Here is a 26788-nt window from a genome sequence, read left to right on the forward strand (position 1 = left end):
TGTACATAGTCAAAGCTTTCTTTAATTTTGGGTCAGTCACAGTGGTCAAGTATTCTGTCACGGTGTACTCTCTGTTTAGGGCCAAATAGCATTCTAGTTTGCTCTGTTTTTTTATTTATTTTATTGTCTTGTTTTCTCATGATTTGATTGGGTCTAATTCTGTTGCTGTCCTGGGGCTCTGTGGGGTCTGTGTTTGTAAACAGAGCCCCAGGACCAGCTTGCTTAGAAGACTCTTCTCCAGGTTAATTTCTCTGTAGGTGATGGCTTTGTTATGGAAGGTTTGGGAATCGCTTCCTTTTAGGTGGTTGTAGAATGTAATGGCTGTTTATCGATTCTGGTCATTAGTGGGTATCAGCTTAATGCTGCATGTGTTTGGTCATGTGTGTTGTAAAACAGAAGAGTGGGAGGTTGCAATGTTTGACTGATAATGTAAAATAATATAGAACTTGGTGTTGAGAGAGACCAATAATTCACATAATGGGACAAACACCAAATTGAGACTGCATGTAGAATTTTGCAAAAATATCCTCTGTGTACAACTTAAAACACCAAACAATGCATGCAGAGACTCAATTTGGTGTTTGTTCTATTTTGTGAATAGTTGGTTTCTCTCTCTCTCTCTCGCTCTCGCTCGCTTCCACAACTAAGTTCTTTATAATTTTACATTATCAGTCAAACATTGCAACCTCCCACTCCTTTGTTTAACCACACACATGAACAAACCCCCCCCCCACCCACACACAAAACCTCACACCTAAAGAAAATGTTGATTGACAAAGAACTCATGTCAGTTGTTTTTTTTGCCTAATTAATTAATGTATTGAGGGGCAGCAGGGGGGTGGCAGGTAGCCTGGTGGTTAGAGCGTTGGACTAGCATCCGCGAGTTTGCTAGATCAAATCCCCAAGGTGACAAGGTATTAATCTGTGGTTCTGCCCCTGAACAAGGCAGTTAACCCACTGTTCCTAACCCACTGCTGTCATTGTAAATAAGAAATGGTTCTTAACTGACTTGCCTAGTTAAATAAAGGTAAAACAAATATAAAATAAAAAAATATATATATATTCTAAAGATAATATGACAATGATAGATATGAATGTGTATGTGTGCTGGAATATATTATATCAAGTCTACTTTCACTGAAAGAAATAGACACTGATTTGACAAACAGCTCAGCGAGTAAAAGAACTCCAAGGCAACGAACATCATTGGAAAATCTGATTATTAGTAGGCCTTCAATATCTCCTCAATTCTGCTATTTGGGAATAAACTGCTTTGTTCATTAGTAGAAAAGGCTTTTTCCTCCTACCCATCAATTTGAATAGGTCACTAGTGTCTACTGCTAGCCTCTCTCTTCCCAATGAGTTAACTGTTTACCACAGCCTTTCAAACGAGGAATCGGATGGTACACTTATTCTAGAGCACACGTGTCAAACACATTCCACGAGGGCCGAGTGTCTGCGGGTGAGTTGTTGGCGTAGTGTCTGGCGGAGACATACAGTAGCTGTGTGTTTCCTTGCTCTGTGCCCTGCTTGTTTATGTTTTCCCCCAGAAGCTCTAAATGCAGTGGTGTGTAATAACGAGGCATTCGGAAGCTCCAAATGCAGTGGTGTGTAATAACGAGGCAATCAGAAGCTCCAAATGCAGTGGTGTGTAATAACGAGGCAATCAGAAGCTCCAAATGCAGTGGTGTGTAATAACGAGGCAATCAGAAGCTCCAAATGCAGTGGTGTGTAATAACGAGGCAATCAGAAGCTCCAAATGCAGTGGTGTGTAATAACGAGGCAATCAGAAGCTCCAAATGCAGTGGTGTGTAATAACGAGGCATAGTTACACAGACAGGAAACTGCTTCACTGGAAGAAAATGACTCCCGTTTTATCTGTGTTAAAGTCAGTGTGTTTTTCATGAAGGTCAAGTTGCAGTTTGAAATCCTTGGCATTACTATAGTTTGGGTGTTTGTGTTTCGTAAATATGATGACTTACAAGTATTCCTTTACAGAAAGTATTCCGGAGTACAGTGTACATCCGATGAATTTTCTCATCCAACTACTTTCTTTCTGATAAGTGACAATATTATCCTGACTTTAAACTTGACAGAGATAGTGGTCCATTTCAACCTATTAACAACCTAACCCTCATTTTTCTCTCCTCTCTCTTCAGCTGGAACTACGTATATATTTGGCCGTGACGGTGGACTAATCACGTATACATGGCCTCCCAATGACAGGCCCAGCACACGGGCAGACAGGCTGGCCATAGGTTTCAGCACACAGCTAGAGGATGCTGTTCTGGTGAGGGTGGACAGCTCATCTGGCCTTGGAGACTACCTGAAGCTACACATTGTAAGTCTCTACTACTCTACTCAGCCTCTACTGTTGTCCTACTCATACTCTACTCTACTCTACACTACTCTTGTCCTACTGATACTCTATTCTACTCTACTCAGCCTCTACTGTTGTCCTCCTGATACTCTACTCTACTCTACACTACTCTTGTCCTACTGATACTCTATTCTACTCTACCCAGCCTCTACTCTAATTCACTAGTTTATGTATATCCTAATACACACCCGCAAATATGCTACATGATGATGCAGGTGATGATGCTGGTGATGATGAGGATGATGATGATGATGATGATGATGATGATGATGATGATGATGATATCATAACGATAAGGAAAGTTCTACAACGAACTAGCATAATCATGACCTTATAACAGTAATGGATAGTTTAATGATTATGGGGAAGTTGATTCATAGAAGCATTGGTGTGGCTTCAAACTAGTAGTCGCCAGGATCCATTTTTGGCATTTGGCAGGCATCAAATGTGTGCAGTTCTAGTATTAACAAGATGCTACTTCCTGCTTCCCTCTGGTTCGTTTCTGGTCTGTGTATTGTAGTGTCTCATGTGAGCCTTAAGCCCGGAGAGCCAAGTCAGAGCCTGGAAGACGGAGCTGTTTTTTTGTGTTTTGTTTTTTGTTCATACTGCTCTGACTTGCCCTGTAATTCTACTGCCTTCTGCCTCCCTGACCCTTCTCCAACACCAGCCAACCAACCACCCTCTCTCTCTCTCTCGCTCTCTCTCTGTCAATTCAATTTGAAGGGTTTCATTGGCATGGGAAACATATGTTTTGAAGTGAAATAGATAATACAGTTTTTTCCAACTGCTTACACAATTCCCAAAACTGCACACACAAAATGCCTCACATCTCCTTCAAAATGTAACACTGCATTCAAAATGCCATAAACACATGTCAGAATGAAGCATTTGCATCAAATGGCAAACACTGCTTTCATAATAGTACATTTTTGGATATACCATGTAAACACTGTTGTTCTAAATCCTAAGCTCTTTGGTCTTTCATAGGCTTATATCTATACCTCACACCCATAAAGGGCAATGGGTTCTATTACTGATTCAAGTATTTTTATCCAGATCATAATGGGTACAGTATGTCGAATTTTATGTTCCTTTTGATAGCATAGAAGGCTCTTCTTGCCTTGACTCTCAGATCGTTCACAGCTTTGTGGAAGTTACCTGTGGCACTGATGTTCAGGCCGTTACGTATAGTTTTTTTTGTGTTCTATGGTGACAGTGTTTTGATGGAATTTGTAAATGTGTTGCTGGCAACTGGACCTTTTTTGGAACACCATTACTTTTGTCTTACTGAGATTTACTGTCAGGGCCCAGGTCTGACAGAATCTGTGCAGAAGATTATGATGTAGGTGCTGATGTAGTCCCTCCTTGGTTGGGGACAGCAAACACTTGACATTTCACTACAGATTCTAGTATGGTGAGAACGGGTGCTGCAGACAGTTCTAGTGCCCTCACCAATTCGTTGATATACAGTTGAAGTCAGAAGATTACATACACTTAGATTAGAGTCATTACATTTTCAACCAACATTTATTGAAAACAAACTATAGTTTTGGCAAGTTGGTTAGGACATCTACTTTGTGTTTGACACAAGTAATTTTTCCAACAATTGTTTACAGACAGATTATTTCACTTATAATTCACTGTATCACTGTTCCAGTGGGTCAGAAGTTTCCTTACACTAAGTTGACTGTGCCTTTAAACAGCTTGGAAAATTCCAGAAAATGATGTCATGGCTTTAGAAGCTTCTGATAGGCTAATTGACATAATTTGACTCAATTGGAGGTGTACCTGGGGATGTATGTAAAGGCCTACCTTCCAACTCAGTGCCCTTTTGCTTGACATCATGGGAAAATCTAAATAAATCAGCCAAGACCTCAAAACTGCCCTAAAAAAGCCAGACTACGGTTTGGAACTGCACATGGAGAAAAATATCATACTTTTTGGAGAAATGTCCGCTGGTCTGATGAAAAAAAAAAAAACTGTTTGGCAATAATGGCCGTCGTTATGTTTGGAGGAAAATGTTGGGATGCTTGCAAGCCGAAGAACACCATCTCAACCGTGAAGCATGGAGGTGGCAGCATCATGTTGTGGGGAAGCTTTGCTGCAGAAGTGACTGGTGCACTTTACAAAATAGATGGCATCATGAGGTGGTAAAATTCTGTGGATTTGTTGAAGCTACATCTCAAGACATCAGTCAGGAAGTTAAAGCTTGGTTGCAAATGGGTCTTCCAAATGGACAATGACCCCAAAGTTGTAGCAAAATGGCTTAAGGACAACAAAGTTAAGGTATTGGAGTGGCCCTCACAAAGCCCTGAACTCAATCCTATAGAACAGGATGTGCAGAAGTGAAAAAGCATGTGCGAGAGAGGAGGCCTACAAACCGGACTCAGTTACGTCAGCTCTGTCAGGAAGCATGGGCCACAATTCACCCAACTTATTGTGGGAAGCTTGTGGAAGGCTACCCGAATAGTTTGACCCAGGTTAAACAATTTAAATGCGATGCTACCAAATTCTAATTGAGTGTATGTAAACTTCTGACCCACTGGGAATGTGATGAAAGAAATAGAAGCTGAAATAAATAATTATCTCTCCTATTATTTTTTTTATTTATTTTGACATTTCACATTCTAAAAATAAGGTGGTGATCCTAACTGACCTAAGACAGGGAATTTTTACTAGGACTAAATGTCAGGAATTGTGAAAAATTGAGTTGAAATGTATTTGGTTAAGTTGTATGTAAACTTCCGACTTCAAATGTAGCTGGTGCTCTGTGATTATAACTAGGGCTGACTTCCTGAGGCACCTTATTCCTTCTATAGTGCACTGCTTTTGTCCAGAGCCCTAAAAGTAGTGCATTTCAAATGGAATAGGGCGCCGTTTGGGACTCAGCCTAGGATGCTAAAGCACAGATCATATTCAAGCGCAGCAACATACGGTGGCCTCAGAGGCCTAAAACCACGACCCGGGGCCTTAGTGATGGGTTTGAACCTGAAGAGACACAGGGCTCTCGTTAACAAAGAGAAGGATAAAAGCACTGTGTGCCTGTGTTTGCCCGTGTGTTGGGAACCGGGTCCTCTGTGACCTCTCTCTGGTAGTGGAGGGACTAGTGAGCAGTAGATGAGACCTTAGCGTTAGGGACGGTGGGTGAGAGACCTGCATGGTGTTAAGCCTCCTGCTGTGTTCAGGTCAAATTGGACCCATTTACAAGTTTTCTCTCTGAAAAATGTAGTTAATTTAATCTGATTCTCATACATTTCCATGATTTTGCCCACACAGGCTATCTGAACACACAAAATACATGTTGATGATTTTCATCAAATTTGGGTGTTTTATTTCACTTTTGCAGACCTGTGGTGTTCCCGGTCAAAAATGACCTGGCATTGGAAATTAATGGGTGAGACTACAAATGTTGTTCCTTCCCATTCATCAGATGGACAAACTGAAAGACGTCTTCCACTCGTCTCCCTCCTGGATACGCACCAGGTTGTAAGAGCTCCTGAGATCTAGTTTGGTAAAGAAGCGCACCCCGTGCATTGACTCAATTGCTCTGGCTATGAGTGGTAGTGGGTAACTATACCTCACAGTGGTCTGGATCAGACCCCGATAGTCAATACATGGGCACAGACCTCCATCCTTCTTCTTCACAAAACTCGAGGAGGTGGCTGATGTGGAGGACCGAATGTACCCAGAAGGCGAGATCCAAATCGGTATATTCAAGGGGAATGTCAGGGAAAGTGACATACACAAACATATGTGCAACAGAGGGCTGTGGGTGAGAAAGGTACCAGCTCACCTGGGGTGGCGCCAGAGCGCCCTGCCTGCTGCCTCGATACCCAGAGAAACCAACCCGGGACCGACCGACAGTGTGACCTCTGCGGCCACAGATGGTGCACAAGCTGGAACCCCCATCCGGTCTCCCTCCGCACCGCCCCTCCCAGCTCCATGGGTATCGGAGAGGGGGTGCGGGGGGATGGAACCAACAGACCCTGATCTGAATGTCGGCGGGAAGACAGCAGGTTGGACAGGTCCACCAGCTGGCTGAACGTGAGGATGGTGTCTCTGCAGGCCAGCTCCTGACGGACATCCTGAAGCAGACTACAGCGGTAATGGTCGATCAGGGCCCTGTCGTTCCATCCCGCGCCGGCAGCCAGGGTCCGAAACTCCAGGGCTAACTCCTGGGCGCTCCTCATCCCCTGCCCCAGATGGAAGAGGCTCTCACCCGCCGCTCTACCCTCGGGCTCTACGCTCTACCCTCGGGTGAACTCCTCAAACTGGTCCAACGCCGCATCTCCCTCTCTCCACACGGCGTTTGCCAACTCCAGGGCTTTCCCGGTGAGGCACGAGACGAGGCCGGACACCCTCTCATGGCCCGATGGAGCCTGGTGTGGACGATTGCCAGGTATAAATCCAGCTGCAATAGGAACCACTGGGAGTACGCAGCCATCCCATCATATTCCCGGGGAAGGGAGAGACGAATCCCAATGGGACCAGGAGAAGGAGGGGCGTGTAGTGGAGACCCCTGTTGTGATGGTGGAGGCGCTGGGAGAACTCCCTGTCTCATCCAGCGGTCCATTGTCTGGACAATGCGGTCCATGGTGGTGCCAAGATGGTGGAGCATTGCTGCGTGCTCCCCGACGCGCTCCTCCACCCCTATTCCCGGGGTACCTGCTCCTGTGGACTCCGTAAGTTTGGGTCCGGAATTCTGTAAGGAATGCGTACTGGCGGTAGAGAAGTCAGGCGCAGGAGAGCAAAGACTGTGTTACAATGGTGCAGTTTAATGATAAAAATCACTGTGAACAAAAACAATATATACAATGGGACAAAACCCTGTCGCATACCAGACAACGTGCACTTACAATAAACAATTCCTGACAAGGCCATGGGGGAAACAACATGTAATTATGGATTTCAAACCAGGTGTGTGGGAAGACAAAACAAATGGAAAGTGAAAGGTGGATCGGCAATGGCTAGAAGGCCAGCGACGCCGACTGCCGAACGACGCCCGAACAAGGAGATGGACCGACTTTGGCGGAAGTTGTGACACACGAACCCAACAGGAGGGTTAAGGAAGGGAAGGTCTTAGCCTTACTGTCCCTACAGTATGTTTTAGGAAGCCAGTCTTCTGTGAGGGGATAGGGAGCAGGACATAGGAAGCCTTGAGTGTGGGGGATGGCTGAGGGGGAGGGGAGAGGGGTGAGGAAAGGAGCAAGGAGCCTCACATGGTGTGAGCAAGAAGTGGGAGGGAGGTCATATGGCTCCACTAGTAGCAGATGCTCCTGGCTCCGATTCTGTGTGTTTGTGTACCCTGTGCTCCGTCCGTGCTCCCTCCGTGTGGCCTACTGTGACTCCGAGAGCACTTACAGTGAGGAAATTATGATAGGCATGTTATTACTGCAGTGAGGTCAGAGGGCTGTGAGAATCATCCCACTCTCTTTCCTTTGTGTGCGTTTGCTTTAGTGTGCTTATATGTGTGTTTGTGTCTCATCTTCCCTCTACTATACTCCTTTTGCATCAACGGCTGCTCTCAATGCCGCCTTTATGTTCTAGATGTATAGATGTATTACATGTTAATCTGCAGGGTTCCTTAAACACCACATTTCACTGCAGGAAAATGAGAGGGTGAGAGAGTGAGAAAGAGAATGAGAGGAGAGATAGAAGAGAGAGAAAGATGAGAGAGAGAGGAGAGAGAGAAGGAAAGTAGAGGAGCATCGGCACAAAACAAGTTCCAGTGGCCCCTTGGGGACCCACCTCAGAGCAGCACAGCTCAACGTGGAAAAAACATGATCAGCAGCAGCAAAACTGCCTCTCAAAGCACACTCAGAAAGCAAATGGCTGCTTAACTCTCTGGAATGTGTGGGACGCTAGCGAAAAAAGCCAGGGAAAATGCAGAGCGCCAAATTCAAATAAATTACTATAAAAATCGAACTTTCATTAAATCACACATGCAAGATAGCAAATTAAAGCTACACTTGTTGGGAATTCAGCCAATGTGTCAGATTTCAAAAAGGCTTTTCGGCGAAAGCAATCGATGCTATTATCTGAGGATAGCACCATAGTCAACAAAGAGAGAGACCATATTTCAACCCTGCAGGCGCGACACAAAACGCAGAAATAAAAATATAATTCATGCCTTACCTTTGACGAGCATCTTTTGTTGGCACACCAATATGTCCCATAAACATCACAAATGGTTATTTTGTTCGATTAATTCCGTCGATATATATCTGTAGAAAAGGCCCATGGAGTTGGTGGAATAATCCTTTAATTCATTGCCATTTACTCAGCTGGGCCAGGGGCGCTTTAATTAGGTCAGGTGGAAATGTCCGACAGATCTCAACTCCATAAAAGGAGGAAATTGCCATCACCTGATCTCGCTGCTTTCTCTTCCATAACTCCATCTGATTCAGAAGTTCTGTGTGTCCATGAATCCACGTAAGTCCACCGAATCTGTTACCTTTCATCTGAATGATCTGTGGTGATCGGGAGAGTGGGCCATTCAGTTATTGTTTATAGTGATTACCACAGAGCGCGGCTTGGAGCGCACGCTTCAAACATATTGTGTCATGTGAATTGTCAATGATCACGTCCCTACGGATCCTCATAGGCCAATTATGCAATCGATATGGTTCATGTGTATTGAAATTAATTATATGTACACATGAAGACAATTGAAAGAGTGAAATGAGAAATGTCATTGTTTGCTAACTGATTGACTTTGATAATGGGGATTATAGATTGAATAACCATTCACTGTTTGTATTCTTTCATGATTTATGATAAATAGTTACGAGCCTAAATGACTCACGGATGATTACTATTGACTTCTTAATGAACTGGACTGTTGAACTCCCTAAATTATGTTAATAATGAATGATATGATTTGATCTTTGATTTTGCATTAGATTGTATACATGTTATTTGTTTCCTTTGTGATGCAGCACAGACTACCCAGTAAATATACCACTTTATGGTTAAAGGAATTCCTGCCTCAGTCTCATACATTCCTCTGTCACCTGACACGTGACCACCTGTTCACCTTCACTGTCAGTCATCCTACCTGTCCAGCTACCCACACAGATTCCACTAATCTTTCAATATCCAAAATGTCAATTTATTTGGTGCGTTTGATCCAGAAAAACTCAACGTGACTACAAAATATTTCAAACCACTTTTGTAATACAACTTTAGGTATTTTCTAACGTAAATAATCAATTAAATTGAAGACGGGATGATCTGTGTTCAATACAGGAAGAAAACAGTCTGAAGCATGCTTTCTGGTCACGCGCCTCTATCTAACAGTACACTTCAAGTGACCCTCGTTCAAGATGGCTGTACTTCTTCATTGCACAAAGGAATAACCTCAACCAATTTCTAAAGATTGTTGACATCCAGTGGAAGCGATAGGAACTGCAAGAAGGTCCCTTAGAAATCTAGATTTCCAATGAAAATCCAATTAAATAGAGAGTGACCTCAAAAAAAAGATTCTGAATGGTTTGACCTCAGGATTTCGCCTGCTAAATAAGTTCTGTTATACTCTCAGACATGATTCAACACCCTGTGGAAACCATAGGAATTGCATCCAGGGAGCTAATTTTCAATATGACCTTTCTCTTGCGTATGGTCTCTCCAAAAAAACAATGCTGTTAGGTTTTTCTTTGGATTTTCTCCTACCATATCAATTGTGTTATATTCTCCTACACTATTTAAACATTTCTACAAACGTCAAAGTGTTTTCTTTCCAGTGGTACCAATTATATGGATATCCTGGCTTCAGTACCCACAAAACACCAGTCTCAACGTCAACAGTGAATAGTCGACTCCGGGATGCTGGCCTCCTAGGAAGAGTTACTCTGTCCATTGTCTGTGTTGTTTTGCCCATCTTAATATTTTCGTTATATTGGCCAGTCTGAAAAATAGCTTTTTCTTTGCAACTTTGCATAGAAGGCCAGCATCCTGGAGTCGCATCTTCACTGTTGACGTTGAGACTGGTGTTTTGCAGCAGCAAAATGTGTGATCTGCTGCCACAAGAAAATTTGGGTCAGAAACACCAATGTAAATTTAAACTATCTATTGATATCTCCCCCACCATTTGTATATTCTACTATTTGCACACTGTACATAGCTAGCTTACAGGACATTTTCATGGAGCTGCCAGTTGAGGACTTGTGAGGCATCTGTTTCTCAAACTAGACACTCTAATGTACTTGTCCATGTGCACTGGGGCCTCCCACTCCTCTTTTTATTCTGGTTAGAGCCAGTTTGCACTGTTCTGGGAAGGGAGTAGTACACAGCGTTGTACGAGATCTTCAATTTCTCGCATGGAATAGCCTTCATTTCTCAGAACAAGAATAGACTGACGAGTTTCAGAAGAAAGGTCTTTGTTTCTGGCCATTTTGTGCCTGTAATTGAACCCACAAATGCTGATGCTCCAGATACTCAACTAGTCGAAAGAAGGCCATTGTTATTGCTTCTTTAGTCAGAACAACAGTATTCATCTGTGCTAACATAATTGCAAAAGGGTTTTCTAATGATCAATTCGCCTTTTAAAATGGTATACTTGAATTAGCTAACACAACGTGATTCTAAGATGGCATAGCAGTGCAGACGTTGTTTGTCATTCTCCCGTGTAAATTTGTTTTTTTTCGTCTGTTTTTATAGATATTTCAATATATCTCCTTTTTCATTTTTAAATTAAATATACCTTCCGGCAACCCGTCTCACCCAATGTGATACAGATCTGCTATTTTTTTTAGACCTTATAGCCAGAACCTTCATCAGAAGCTAACCAGCTAAATATATCTATTTAGTCATTGTTAGTCACTGCTAGTGGCATTTACCTTTAGCACAGACATAAGCCGCTTTTAGCCTGGATTATACTTGCCAGCCTGCCAGTCTGCACAGTGTGTTATCAACTCTCTGCATTTTGGACTGTTTTTCTCCACTACAACGCCGGATTCTTGCCGTAAGCTCTGGACATTTGCATTGGAACATCGCTGCTAGCTAGCTGCTACCGAGTGGCTAACACCCTTGTCCTGAAGCTAGCACAAGTTAGCAACAAGCCAGGCGCATCTCGAGCGAGTAATAATCTATTGCTATTCACTGAAATTACTCCAGCTACAATACCTCTTTTGCCAAAGAGGTATCGACACGGAGCCCCACTGTTCCATCACGACTGGTCTGCCAACGCAATTCTGTCCGTTGTGCCCTCAACCGGCCTTTGCCGGACGTCGGAGCAGACCCTTCTACTAGCCCCAGCCTGCTAACCATTTTTTTACGCCGTGTCTCCCTCTTGCTATCGTAGTAACAACTACCTAGCGGCTTCCCTGTATCATCTATTGCTGTTCACTGGACCCTATGATCACTTGGCTACATAGCTGATGCCTGCTGGACTGTTCATTAATCACACTACTCCATTTTTGTTTATTTTGCTTATCTGTCGGCCCCAGCCTCAAACTCAGGCCCTGTTTGTAGTTAACTGACCCTATCTGCCCATTCATTGCCATTTTACCTGTTGTTGTCTTACCCGTTGTTGTCTTAGCTAGCTCTCCCAATCAACACCTGTGATTGCTTTATGCCTCGCTTTATGTCTCTCTCTAATCAAATCAAATGTATTTATATTGCCCTTCGTACATCAGCTGATATCTCAAAGTGCTGTACAGAAACCCAGCCTAAAACCCCAAACAGCAAACAATGCAGGTGTAAAAGCACGGTGGCTAGGAAAAACTCCCTAGAAAGGCCAAAACCTAGGAAGAAACCTAGAGAGGAACCAGGCTATGTGAGGTGGCCAGTCCTCTTCTGGCTGTTCTGGGTGGAGATCATAACAGAACATGGCCAAGATGTTCAAATGTTCATAAATGACCAGCATGGTCAAACGATAATAATCACAGGCAGAACAGTTGAAACTGGAGCAGCAGCACGGCCAGGTGGACTGGGGACAGCAATGAGTCATCATGTCAGGTAGTCCTAGGGCTCAGGTCCTCCGAGAGAGAGAAGGAAAGAGAGAATTAGAGAGAGCATACTTAGATTCACACAGGACACCGGATAGGACAGGAGAAGTACTCCAGATATAACAAACTGACCCTAGCCCCCCAACACATAAACTACTGCAGCATAAATACTGGAGGCTGAGACAGGAGGGGTCTGGAGACACTCTAATGTCAGTATGCCTTGTATACTGTGGTTTAGGATAGTTATCATTGTTTTAATTCACAGCGGAGCCCCTAGTCCCACTCAACATACCTCAGATACCTCTTTGTCCCACATCCCACACATGCGGTGACCTCACCCAGCATAACTAGTGCGTCCAGAGATGCAACCTCTCTTATCGTTACCAAATGCCTAGGTTTACCTCCACTGTACCCACACCCTATCATACCCCTGTCTGTACATGATGGCCTGAATCTATCCTCATTGTACTCTTCCTCTGCTCCTCAGGTGATGTGGAGGTTAACCCAGGCCCTGTGTGTCCCCATCCCCAACTAAAACATTTTCCGTCAAGATAAAATTGACTGCAGAGATAGCCTGCAAAGCCCTGTCATACTTTCCAGGTCTATGCCCAAACAATTTGAGCTACTAAGTAAAAAAATGAATATCTCTTTAAATAAGTCTCTTAATGTTGCCTCCTGTTATAGACCCCCTTCAGCTCCCAGCTGTGCCCTGGACACCATATGTGAAGTGATTGCCCCCCATCTATCTTCAGAGTTAAGTATGTTAGGTGACCTAAACTGGGACATGCTTAACACCCCGGCAGTCCTGCAATCTAAGCTAGATGCCCTCAATCTCACACAAATTATCAAGGAACCCACCAGGTACAACCCTAAATCCGTAAACATGGGCACCCTCATAGATATTATCCTGACCAACTTGCCCTCCTAGTACACCTCTGCTGTTTTCAATCAGGATCTCAGTGATCACTGCCTCATTGCCCTCATCCTCTATGGGTCTGCTGTCAAACAACTGGTCAATCACTGTCAAACGCTCCCAAAAAGCTGACTATACTACCGATCGTCGACTTCGGCGATGTCATCTACAAAATAGCCTTCAACACTCTACTCAGCAAATTGCATGCAGTCTATCACAGTGCCATCCGTTTTTCACCGAAGCCCCATATACCACCAGCCACTGTGACCTGTATGCTCTCGTTGGCTGGCCCTCGCTTCTGATTCGTCGCCAAACCCACTGGCTCCAGGTCATCTATAAGTATTTGCTAGGTAAAGCCCTGCATTATCTCAGCTCACAATTCACCATACCAGCACCCACCCGTAGCACGCGCTCCAGCTGGTATATCTCACTGGTCATCCCAAAAGCCAACACCGCTTTTGGCCCCCTTTCCTTCCAGTTCTCTGCTGCCAATGACTGGAATGAATTGCAAAAATCACTGAATTTGGAGACTCATATATCCCTCAGTAACTTTAAGCATCAGCTATCTGAGCAGCTGTACACAGTCCATTTGTAAATAGGCCATCCAATCTACCTAACTCATCCCTATATTGTTTTTAAAAACTTTTTTGCTCTTTTGCCCACCAGTATTTCTACTTGCACATCATCATCTGCACATCCATCATTGTAGTGTTAATTTGCTAAATTGTAATTACTTCACTACCATATCCTATTTTTTGCCTTACCCCCTCATGCCATTTGCACACACCATATATAGACTTTTCTATGATGTTATTGATTGTATGTTTGTTTATTCCATGTGTAACTGTGTTGTTGTTTGTCACTGCTTTGCTTTATCTTAGCCATGTCACAGTTGTAAATGAGAACTTATTCTCAACTGGCCTACCTGGTTAAATAAAGGTGAAATAAAAAAATGTAAATAAAAAACGAGCAATTGGAACACAGGAGTGATGGTTGCTGATAATGGGCCTCTGTACGCCTATGTAGATATTCAATAAAAATTCAGCCGTTTCCAGCTACAATAGTCATTTACAACATTAACAATGTCTGCACTCTATTTCTGATCAATTTTATGTTATTTTAAAATGTTATTTTCTTTCAAAAACAAGGAGATTTCTTTGTGACCCCAAACTTTTGAACTGTAGTGTATATTTAATCCATTTTAAATTCAGGCTGTAACATAACAAAATGTGTAAAAGGTCAAGGAATGTGAATATAGTGTACATTCTGAAGGCAATGTAGCTCTGTGCCATGCCAGGGGATAGGAGTTTATTTTTGTACTCTTTCCGTGCCTTCTCATTTTTTACATCCAAGGGGGTACTGTACTGTGATGACCTCTGTACAGGGGGAAACCATGCAGCAGGTGGCCAAAGAGGCTTCTGAATCTGGGTGGGGGAAACCATGCAGCAGGGGGCCAAAGAGGCTTCTGAACCTGGGTGGGGGAAACCATGCAGCAGGGGGCCAAAGAGGCTTCTGAATCTGGGTGGGGGAAACCATCAAAGAGGCTTTGAATTTGGGGGAAACATGCAGCAGGGGGCCAAAGAGGCTTCTGGGGTGGGGGAAACCATGTGAACCTGGGTGGGGAAACCATGCAGGGGGCCAAATGACTTCTGAATCTGGGGGAAACCATGCAGCAGGGGGAAACCATGCAGCAGGGGGCCAAAGAGGCTTCTGAATCTGGGTGGGGGAAACCATGCAGCAGGGGGGGGCTGAATCTGGGTGGGGGAAACCATGCAGCAGGGGGCTTCTGAATCTGGGTGCAGCAGGGGGAAACTGGGTGGTGGAAACCATGCAGCAGGGGGCCAAAACTGAATCTGGGGGAAACCATGCAGCAGGGGGCCAAATAGGCTTCTGAATCTGGGTGGGGGAAACTGTGAAACTCTGCTGCCGTTGTTGGGCTCACTCCTCTCACTGCGGCGTAAATTGAAATTGTTCTTGCCAGCTTGGTAGCCTTAAAACATTCAGTGTTTATTAAGTAAAATATTTAGAGATTACTGTAATGTATTTTTCTTTTTGACTTTAGAAGTAGCTGTAGACTGAACGTTACTCACTCAGATCCAGGTTGGATAGTATTTTCAGCATACTGATGTGCTTTTTTACTGGTCTCTCCTCTTTCCTCTCCTCCTCTCCTCACCTCACCTCATCTCCTCTTTCCTCTCCTCTCCTCCTATCCTTTTTCCTCTCCTCCTCTCCTCACCTCATCTCCTCTTTCCTCTCCTCTCCTCCTATCCTTTTTCCTCTCCTCCTATCCTTTTCCTCTCCTCTTTCCTCTCCCTCCTCTCCTCACCTCATCTCCTCTTTCCTCTCCTCTCCTCCTATCCTTTTTCCTCTCCTCCTATCCTTTTCCTCTCCTCTTTTCTCTCCTCTTTCCTCTCCTCCTCTCCTCACCTCATCTCCTCTTTCCTCTCCTCTCCTCCTATCCTTTTTCCTCTCCTCTTCTCCTCTTTTCTCGTCTCCTCTCCTCACCTCATCTCCTCTTTCCTCTCCTCTCTTCCTCTCCTTTTTCCTCTCCTCCTCTCCTCTCTTCTCCTCTTTTCTCTCCTCTTTCCTCGTCTCCTCTCTCCTCTTCGAGCTATCATAGGGTCATTACTGTCGCTGAGTGACATGAAACAGACGGCATCCATAACCATATCATTACCCTATGTATTTATGTATATACATGTGTCCTGTATTGTGTATTTATGTATATATCCAGTATTGTGTATTTATTTCTATACACTGTATTGTGTATTTATTTTTATATACAGTATGGTTTAATTATTCAGCTTCAAGATTACAACACAAAAACAAATACACATCCTCTTCCACATAAAATGACATACATGACACGTATATCTAGTCTAGCCAAATTAAGATTTTACCAATACTGTTGTTTTGTATCCACTTGTTTTGAGGTGAGGCATATTCATGCTATTCGTGAGTGTATGTTATTTTAACATGCCTTGACATAGTCTTCAGATTCGTCTCAACAAGGCTGGCATCATGCAATAGCTAAGCTAAGCAGAATCTCCGTAAAATGTATTGCATTGTAACTGAAAGCGAAATCCCGCAGTACTATTCATTAAATTATGCAGATTATGCTAAATATGGAATTACAAGCTTTAGCCGTCTTCAGGAATATGGAGTAGATTAATCCAGCAGAGTTGGATAAACAGAACAAAACGCATGCCATAGTCAAACAAATATACATCAAGGATGCATTTATATTCATTTACAAAGCATGAATCAGATGTTTTGAAATTCAGAGATGTAGTTTCCCAAAAGGCGTTGTTTATATGTAAACCCTAATATAGTGTGCTGAATATGATGTGGTCTGAAGCATAGAAACATAATGACAAGTATGACCAAAGCCCTTTTGATGACTGTATTTTTTATGAATACTCTACAGAAATATGATATATTTAATTCTATTTCTATGGTAAACTCATTATGGCTGATATGGCTGTGATGCATTCTGTCTATGGTCTGTGCACTGTTGGAGATGAAAGTAAAAAGAGATTGGGGATGTCTTATTCCAATCTCAGTCAGAAGGAGAAGACATGCGTGGATGATGCTCTCACTCTCATTCTTCGACAGTAACTGGAAGTCCATCTGCCAACCCAGTGTATTTTAAGCGGCCATTTGCTTTCTGAGTGTGCTTTGAGAGGCAGTTTTGCTGCTGCTGATTATGTTTTTTTCCACACTGAGCTGTGCAGCTCTGTGGTGGGTCCCCAAGGGGCCACTGGAACTTGTTTTGTGCCGACGCTCCTCTCTCTCTCTCTCTCTCTCTCTCTCTCTCTCTCGTTTATGTGTGCCTTTTTTCCTATACTCCAATTCCCATACTCTCTTCAAAACAAGCAATGTAGGCACGCTTGGGCTAAGGAAGACAGCGGCGGGCTGGCTAGCTGTGAAGTTAATATATTCCGTCGAGCAGTGAAAAGGATGGCGGGGAAATAATGACTTCTCTGCAGGAGTGATGAAAGCGATGCTCCCTTCGGTCTCGCTGCAGCCTTCTATGCTGTGCCTGTGATTGAATACACCTTTAATTGTTGTTTCCTCTCCTCGTCTCCTCCCCTCTTACTCCTCATTCCTCCCCTCTATAGGGAGGGGATGGGATGGTCCAGGGTGTTCCTATTGGTCTATAGGGAGGGGGTGTGGGTTGGAGGAGGTGGTTGGGAGCTTGGCTGCATGTGCGTGTTCCTATTGGGGTCTGTTGGGAGTTGTAGTTCTTAACTGGTGTTGAAGACCAATGTGACAGCAGAATCCCATCTCAGGAACCAGTTAACAAGAAAGCAAAGGGGATAGAAGTGGGGATGTCATTGTGGGGATAGCGTGTCAGCTGTTATGCTGGTCCAAGTTGTTTCTAGGTCTTTAGGGAGGTGAGATGAGAGGTTGTTTAGTAGTTGTCTGGCTGCAGGTAGGGAAGAGAGGGCTGTGGATGGGAGGAGGTTGCTGGTTGGTTGGTTGCTGAGACAGTGAACTGATTTCCCTGGGCAGGTGTTGTTTAATGGGACCATAGGGGATAGGATAGCATGCCAGCAACCATCTCCTCCACAGACCTGGGGTAGCGCTCCTTAGTCTCATCTGTAAAGTCTCAGTACTGTGGTTTATGACAATTTATTAGGCACAGCACACAGACACACTTACAAAGAATTACAGACACACATACACACACAGGTGAAAACATCATATTTCTTCTTGAATTAACCTACTTCACATTATTGATCTAATTTAAGAATTGTAACTTTTTAGGGTCTTTTCACTTGTTTATTTAATTTGTCAGCAGTAACGGCACATTTAGGGTGATTGTTATATTCCCAACATTCTCGCACTATTCATCGCTGTCCCAGCGGTTGCTATGGTAACAATATATATCTGCACTACAAATCTAGTTTCTATGTCATGTTGTTGGTGATTTTTTTTTATTTATTTTATTTCACCTTTATTTAACCAGGTAGGCTAGTTGAGAACAAGTTCTCATTTGCAACTGCGACCTGGCCAAGATAAAGCATAGCAGTGTGAACAGACAACACAGAGTTACACATGGAGTAAACAATTAACAAGTCAATAACACAGTAGAAAAAAGGGGGAGTCTATATACAATGTGTGCAAAAGGCATGAGGAGGCAGGCAAATAATTACAATTTTGCAGATTAGCACTGGAGTGATAAATGATCAGATGGTCATGTACAGGTAGAGATATTGGTGTGCAAAAGAGCAGAAAAGTAAATAAATAAAAAACAGTATAAGAACAGTATGGGGATGAGGTAGGTGAAAATGGGTGGGCTATTTACCAATAGACTATGTACAGCAGCAGCGATCGGTTAGCTGCTCAGATAGCTGATGTTTGAAGTTGGTGAGGGAGATAAGTCTCCAACTTCAGCGATTTTTGCAATTCGTTCCAGTCACAGGCAGCAGAGTACTGGAATGAAAGGTGGCCAAATGAGGTGTTGGCTTTAGGGATGATCAGTGAGATACACCTGCTGGAGCGCGTGCTACGGATGGGTGTTGCCATCGTGACCAGTGAACTGAGATAAGGCGGAGCTTTACCTAGCATGGCCTTGTAGATGACCTGGAGCCAGTGGGTCTGGCGACGAATATGTAGCGAGGGCCAGCCGACTAGAGCATACAAGTCGCAGTGGTGGGTGGTATAAGGTGCTTTAGTGACAAAACGGATGGCACTGTGATAGACTGCATCCAGTTTGCTGAGTAGAGTGTTGGAAGCAATTTTGTAGATGACATCGCCGAAGTCGAGGATCGGTAGGATAGTCAGTTTTACTAGGGTAAGCTTGGCGGCGTGAGTGAAGGAGGCTTTATTGCGGAATAGAAAGCCGACTCTTGATTTGATTTTCGATTGGAGATGTTTGATATGAGTCTGGAAGGAGAATTTGCAGTCGAGCCAGACACCTAGGTACTTATAGATGTCCACATATTCAAGGTCGGAACCATCCAGGGTGGTGATGCTAGTCGGGCATGCGGGTGCAGGAAGCGATCAGTTGAAAAGCATGCATTTGGTTTTACTAGCGTTTAAGAGCAGTTGGAGGCCACGGAAGGAGTGTTGTATGGCATTGAAGCTCATTTGGAGGTTAGATAGCACAGTGGCCAATGACGGGCCGAAAGTATATAGAATGGTGTTGTCTGCGTAGAGGTGGATCAGGGAATCGCCCGCAGCAAGAGCAACATCATTGATATATACAGAGAAAAGAGTCGGCCCGAGAATTGAACCCTGTGGCACCCCCATAGAGACTGCCAGAGGACCGGACAGCATGCCGTCCGATTTGACACACTGAACTCTGTCTGCAAAGTAATTTTTGAACCAGGCAAGGCAGTCATCCGAAAAACCGAGGCTACTGAGTCTGCCGATAAGAATATGGTGATTGACAGAGTCAAAGGCCTTGGCAAGTTCGATGAAGACTGCTGCACAGTACTGTCTTTTATCGATGGCGGTTATGATATCGTTTAGTACCTTGAGTGTGGCTGAGGTGCACCCGTGACCGGCTCGGAAACCAGATTGCACAGCGGAGAAGGTACGGTGGGATTCGAGATGGTCAGTGACCTGTTTGTTGACTTGGCTTTCGAAGACCTTAGATAGGCAGGGCAGAATGGATATAGGTCTGTAACAGTTTGGGTCCAGGGTGTCTCCCCCTTTGATAAGGGGGATGACTGCGGCAGCTTTCCAATCCTTGGGGATCTCAGACGATATGAAAGAAAGGTTGAACAGGCTGGTAATAGGGGTTGCGACAATGGCGGCGGATAGTTTCAGAAATAGAGGTGTCCAGATTGTCAAGCCCAGCTGATTTGTATGGGTCCAGGTTTTGCAGCTCTTTCAGAACATCTGCTATCTGGATTTTGGTAAAGGAGAACCTGGAGAGGCTTGGGCGAGGAGCTGCGGGGGGGGTGGAGCTGTTGGCCGAGGTTGGAGTAGCCAGGCGGAAGGCATGGCCAGCCGTTGAGAAATGCTTATTGAAGTTTTCGATAATCATGGATTTATCGGTGGTGACCGTGTTACCTAGCCTCAGTGCAGTGGGCAGCTGGGAGGAGGTGCTCTTGTTCTCCATGGACTTCACAGTGTCCCAGAACTTTTTGGAGTTGGAGCTACAGGATGCAAACTTCTGCCTTAGCTTTCCTGACTGACTGCGTGTATTGGTTCCTGACTTCCCTGAACAGTTGCATATCGCGGGGACTATTCGATGCTATTGCAGTCCGCCACAGGATGTTTTTGTGCTGGTCGAGGGCAGTCAGGTCTGGAGTGAACCAAGGGCTGTATCTGTTCTTGGTTCTGCATTTTTTGAACGGAGCATGCTTATCTAAAATGGTGAGGAAGTTACTTTTAAAGAATGACTAGGCATCCTCAACTGACGGGATGAGGTCAATGTCCTTCCAGGATACCCGGGCCAGGTCGATTAGAAAGGCCTGCTCACAGAAGTGTTTTAGGGAGCGTTTGACAGTGATGAGGGGTGGTCGTTTGACTGCGGCTCCGTGGCGGATACAGGCAATGAGGCAGTGATCGCTGAGATCCTGGTTGAAGACAGCGGAGGTGTATTTGGAGGGCCAGTTGGTCAGGATGACGAGGATGACGAGGGTACCCTTGTTTACGGAGTTAGGGTTGTACCTGGTGGGTTCCTTGATGATTTGTGTGAGATTGAGGGCATCTAGCTTAGATTGTAGGACTGCCGGGGTGTTAAGCATATCCCAGTTTAGGTCACCTAACAGAACAAACTCTGAAGCTAGATGGGCGGCGATCAATTCACAAATGGTGTCCAGGGCACAGCTGGGAGCTGAGGGGGGTCGGTAAGCAGGCGGCAACAGTGAGAGACTTATTTCTGGAGAGAGTAATTTTCAAAATTAGTAGTTCGAACTGTTTGGGTATGGACCTGGAAAGTATGACATTACTTTGCAGGCTATCTCTGCAGTAGACTGCATTACGCACTCATACCAAGTCAAAATGCAAACAACACTGTATACCACTATAGCTGATAAACACTGTTGCAAATTGAAGTTCAACAGTATATGATTCTTAACGGATACTGTGTATGTGCGCGTGCGTGCGTGCATGTGTGCGTGCATGTGTGTGTGTGTGTGCCAGCACAGCACTCATCAAAGGCAGTTTTTTTTAAGACATAATCAATTTCTTTCAATGAAAATGCGATTGGAGTTGTGTTATCGGAGTTCTCCTACTCACTTTGCATCTCCCAGTGATGGATCTCTATCTCCCTCAAAACTTGTCCAGTACTCATCCACAGAATACATAAAAGGCCAAACAAAACCAAGAGGACGAGTAGTGGAATAGTTATGAGGAAGGAAGGTATAGATTTGAGGACCGACACTGTTGAAGTTCTTTAACACATCTCTATTCACCTCTTTGTTGACCCATACAGGCACCCAGAAGCTCACACAGACATAAAGACACACTTCAACCCAACATCATTTCTCACAATTGCAGTATTTTGTGTTTTAATGAGCAAAAGTCAGAAGTATGAAGTGAACACATACGGAATCCATCCTCCTCTTCCAGTGACCTGTCATCGCTTGGTTCAGCCTGCCATCAGCCACATTACATCTTAGTTGCCTCATCTTCAGCTAAAGTGTGTGTGTGACTGTCTAACATGCCAATGTCTATGGCAGGGAAGGATCTTAAGGTGCTAGTACATGTGATTTGAAGGATTATGGAAGGATGGGAAGGAGGTGTGGGTGGATTCCTGAGTTACTAAATCACAGTATTTTTCTTTTGGGAACTCTCTGAAACTATTTCAGCCTGCTGTCAGCCTCTGTCAGTAAGAGAGTAGGTGTTACTACAAAACTTTCTCAAACTTGTTTGTAACCCTATATTTGTCCCATCCAAGTGAACACTGGGGTAATCAGGGTTGTGTATAATACATTCCTTTATGAAGGAATGTATTAGAGACTGATTCACTCTAATACTACATCCCTTCATGTCATGTCAAACGCCTCAATGCCATTGCATGAATCCCAGAACATATTCCAGTCTGTTCTTCCAAAACAGTCCTGTAGCCTTGCATTTGCTTCATCGGACCGCTTCCAAATTGAGCATGTCACTGGTACTTCCTGTTTGAGTTTTGCTTGTAAGCAAGAATCAGGAGGATATAGGTTTGGCCTAATGGAGGGCAAATCTGACCATAATTAAAAAACATGATTAAAAACACCGGCCACTTGGAGCGCTGCCTCTGGCTGACCAACCTAATGAAACATTATGTGAACCTTTAAAGAAAATATTAAATGTTTCCGGAGGAATGTTATTAAAACATCAGGGAAATGTTTTCTACAAAATGTTATATGTTATGCGATAATTTGCTGCTACATAACGGAAGTTTTTACAATTTTCACAGAACCGATTTTGGTTTGCTGGGGAATCTCATCAGCTCCACATTGTTGTGGAGGAATTAACTACTCATCATTAAATTCCAATAATTTCACCATTTGCTCATTCTCAGCCCCATACAGAGTTTAGTGGCTAGAGAGAGAGGGATGAAAGGGGAGAGATGAGAGAGAAAGATATGAAAGAGAGAGAGCAAGAGAGAGATAGGGAGAGAGAGAGAACAGATGATACTAGAAAGAGACAGATAGCTTGCTCTATGTCTCTATCTTCTTTTTAAATGTTTTAATTGGTGAGCCAACATGAAAATGATGTCACCAGTTGATCAGAATCAGTCTGTCTTTTTTTCCTCCTCTGATATCCTTTCCTACAGACACTGAGTGGACAAATTATTATCAAATTTCCATCACAGAGACTGACCAGGTAAATCCAGGTGAAAGCTATGATCCCTTATTGATGTCACTTGTTAAATCCACTTCAAATCGTCTAGATGAAGGGGAGGAGACAGGTTAAAGAAGAATTTTGAAGCCTTGCGACAACAGAGACAGGTAGTGAATGGGCAAAACAAATATTGAATTGCCTTTGAACGGGGTATGGTAGAAGATGCTGGGTATTTCACGCTCAACAGTTTCCCGTGTGTATCAAGAATGGTCCACCACCCAAAGGATATCCAGCCAACTTGACATAGAGTGGGGCAAAAAAGTATTTAGTCAGCCACCAATTGTGCAAGTTCTCCCACTTAAAAAGATGAGAGAGGCCTGTAATTTTCATCATAGGTACACTTCAACTATGACAGACAAAATGAGAAGAAAAAAATCCAGAAAATAACATTGTAGGATTTTTAATTTATTTATTTGCAAATTATGGTGAAAAACAAGTATTTGGTCAATAACACAAGTTTATCTCAATAGTTTGTTATATACCCTTTGTTGGCAATGACAGAAGTCAAATGTTTTCTGTAAGTCTTCACAAGGTTTTCACACACTGTTGCTGGTATTTTGGCCCATTCCTCCATGCAGATCTCCTCTAGAGCAGTGATGTTTTGAGGATGTTGCTGGGCAGCACAGACTTTCAACTCCCTCCAAAGATGTTCTAACAGGGTTAGAGGCCCCAGTGGAAAGAGGGGAACCGGCCAGGCAGAACAGCAATGGGGTTGAGATCTGGAGACTGGCTAGGCCACTCCAGGACCTTGAAATGCTTCTTACGGGAAGCCACTGAGCCTTCAAATGTTTGCCCGGGCTTTGTGTTTGGGATCATTGTCATGCTGAAAGACCCAGCCACGTTTCCTCTTCAATGCCCTTGCTGATGGAAGGAGGTTTTCACTCAAAATCTCACGATACATGGCCCCATTCATTCTTTCCTTTACACGGATCAGTCGTCCTGGTCCCTTTGCAGAAAAACAGCCCCAAAGCATGATGTTTCCACCCCCATGCTTCACAGTAGGTATGGTGTTCTTTGGATGCAACTCAGCATTCTTTGTCCTCCAAACACGACGAGTTGAGTTTTTACCAAAAAGTTATGTTTTGGTTTCATCTGACCATATGACATTCTCCCAATCTTCTTCTGGATCATCCAAATGCTCTCTAGCAAACTTCAGACGGGCCTGGACATGTACTGGATTAAGCAGGGGGACACATGGCCCCATTCATTCTTTCCTTTACACGGATCAGTCGTCCTGGTCCCTTTGCAGAAAAACAGCCCCAAAGCATGATGTTTCTAGCACTGCAGTTTTTACCAAAAAGTTATTTGACCATATGACATTCTCCCAATCTTCTTCTGGATCATCTAAATGCTCTCTAGCAAACTTCAGACGGGCCTGACATGTACTGGAGTCTAGCACTGCAGCATTTGAGTCCCTGGCGGCGTAGTGTGTTACTGATGGTAGGCTTTGTTACTTTGGTCCCAGCTCTCTGCAGGTCATTCACTAGGTCCCCCCGTGTGGTTCTGGGATTTTTGCTCACTGTTCTTGTGATCATTTTGACCCCACAGGGTGAGATCTTGCGTGGAGCCCCAGCTCGAGGGAGATTATCAGGGGTCTTGTATATCTTCCATTTCCTAATAATTGCTCCCACAGTTGATTTCTTCAAACCAAGCTGCTTACCTATTTCAGATTCAGTCTTCCCAGCCTGGTGCAGGTCTACAATTGTTTGTTTCTGGTGTCCTTTGACAGCTCTTTGGTCTTGGCCATAGTGGAGTTTGGAGTGTGACTGTTTGAGGTTGTGGACAGGTGTATTTTATACTGATAACAAGTTCAAACAGGTGCCATTAATAGAGGTAATGAGTGGGAGGACAGAGGAGCCTCTTAAAGAAGAAGTTACAGGTCTGTGAGAGCCAGAAATCTTGCTTGTTTGTCGGTGACCAAATACTTATTTCCCACCATAATTTGCAAATAAATTCATTAAAAATCCTACAATGTGAATTTCTGGATTTTGTTTCTCATTTTGTCTGTCATAGTTGAAGTGTACCTATGATGAAAATTACAGGCCTCTCTCATCTTTTTAAGTGAGAGAACTTGCACAATTGGTGGCTGACTAAATACTTTTTTGCCCCACTGTAACTGTAGGAAACATTGGAGTCAACATGGGCCAGCATCCCTGTGGAATGTTTTGAGTCCTTGCCCCATTGTATTGTGACTGTTCTGAGTGCAAAAGGGTGTTCTAACTCGATATTAGGAAGGTGTTATTAATGATTTGTACACTCAGTGGACAGATATCTATACCTATATTAGACCGTATACCACGGGTATGACAAAACATGTATTTTTACTGCTCTAATTTCATTGGTAACCAGTTAATAATAGCAATAAGGCACCTTGGGGGTTTGTGATATATGGCCAACATACCATGGCTGTGTCCTAGCACTCCATGTTGCGTTGTGCGTAAGAATAGCCCTTTGTCGTGTTATGTTGGCCATATATCACAAACCCCCTCTGGCATTATTGCTTAATTGTACAGGACATGTTCCATTACCTTAGTTCTACATGTATGTATGGTAATGAACCATGAAAGACCATTATGGAAAACCTATTTTCAGAGGGCCTTACCAAATGTATTAGCCCCCTTGGCGTTTTTCTATTTTGTTGCATTACAACCTGTAATTTAAATAGATTTTATTTGGATTTCATGTAATGGACATACACAAAATAGTCAATTGGTGAATTGGAATGAACAAAATACCTTATGGAAAAGTTGTGCGTATTCACCCCCTTTGCTATGAATCCCCATGTCAATACTTCCGCCGAAGTCGGGTCCTCCCCTTGTTCTGGCGGCGCTCGGCGGTCGTCGCCGGTCTTCTAGCCATCATTGATCAACTTTTCATTTTCCATGTGTTTTGTCTTATTTTTTCCTCACACCTGGTTTAAATTACGTCAATCAGTTGTTGTGTATTTAACCCTCTATTTCCCCCATGTCTTTGTGTGGGATTGTTTATTGTAAGTCCTTGTGCACGTGTTGCTTAGTGCGCGGCGGGTTTTGTACTCAATTATTCTTGTTATTTTTATGCCGTGGGTTTTGTTAATAAACTGCTCCGGCTAGTACCAAGTTCTGCTCTCTTGCTTCTGACTTCCCCGCCACTGATTATGCACCCCATACACCCCTAAATAAGATCTGGTACAACCAATTACCTCTAGAAGTCACATAATTAGTAAAACAAAGTCCACCTGTGTGCAATCTAAGTGCCACATGATCTCAGTACATATACACCTGTTCCGAAAGGCCCCAGAGTCTGCAACACCACTAAGCAAGGGGCACCACCAAGCAAGCGGCACCATGAAGACCAAGGAGCACTCATAACAAGTCAGGGACAAAGTTGTGAAGAAGTACAGATCAGGGTTGGGTTAAAAAACAATATCAGAAATGTTAAACATCCCACAGAGCACCATTAAATCCATTATTAAAAAATTGAAAGAATATGCCACCACAACAAACCTGCCAAGAGAGGGCCACCCACCAAAACTCATGGACCAGGCAAGGAGGGCATTAATCAGAGAAGCAACAAAGAGACCAAAGATAACCCTGAAGGAGCTGCAAAGCTCCACAGCAGAGTTTGGAGAATCTGTTCATAGGACCACTTTAAGCTGTACATTCCACAGAGCTGGGCTTTACGGAAGAGTGGCCAGAAAAAAAGCCATTGCTTCAAGAAAAAAATAAGCGAACACATTTGATGTTCGCTAAAAGGCATGTGGGAGACTCCCCAAAC

At 43.8% G+C, this 26788-nt stretch overlaps 1 protein-coding gene across 19 annotated transcripts in view; it reads left to right on the top strand.

The window, feature by feature from the left end:
- The window catches only part of LOC118360900 (neurexin-1a-like), an 819333-nt gene that overhangs the window by 506484 nt on the left and 286061 nt on the right, over positions 1-26788 (top strand). For all 19 annotated transcript variants that reach the window (XM_052470649.1, XM_052470658.1, XM_052470697.1 and 16 more), the window contains one exon: positions 2160-2341. In XM_052470649.1, the coding sequence (XP_052326609.1) occupies positions 2160-2341 (182 nt within the window). The remainder of the gene's footprint in view (positions 1-2159; positions 2342-26788) is intronic.

The sequence above is a fragment of the Oncorhynchus keta genome, chromosome 2 (assembly GCF_023373465.1).
Source record: "Oncorhynchus keta strain PuntledgeMale-10-30-2019 chromosome 2, Oket_V2, whole genome shotgun sequence".
NCBI lineage: Eukaryota > Metazoa > Chordata > Actinopteri > Salmoniformes > Salmonidae > Oncorhynchus > Oncorhynchus keta.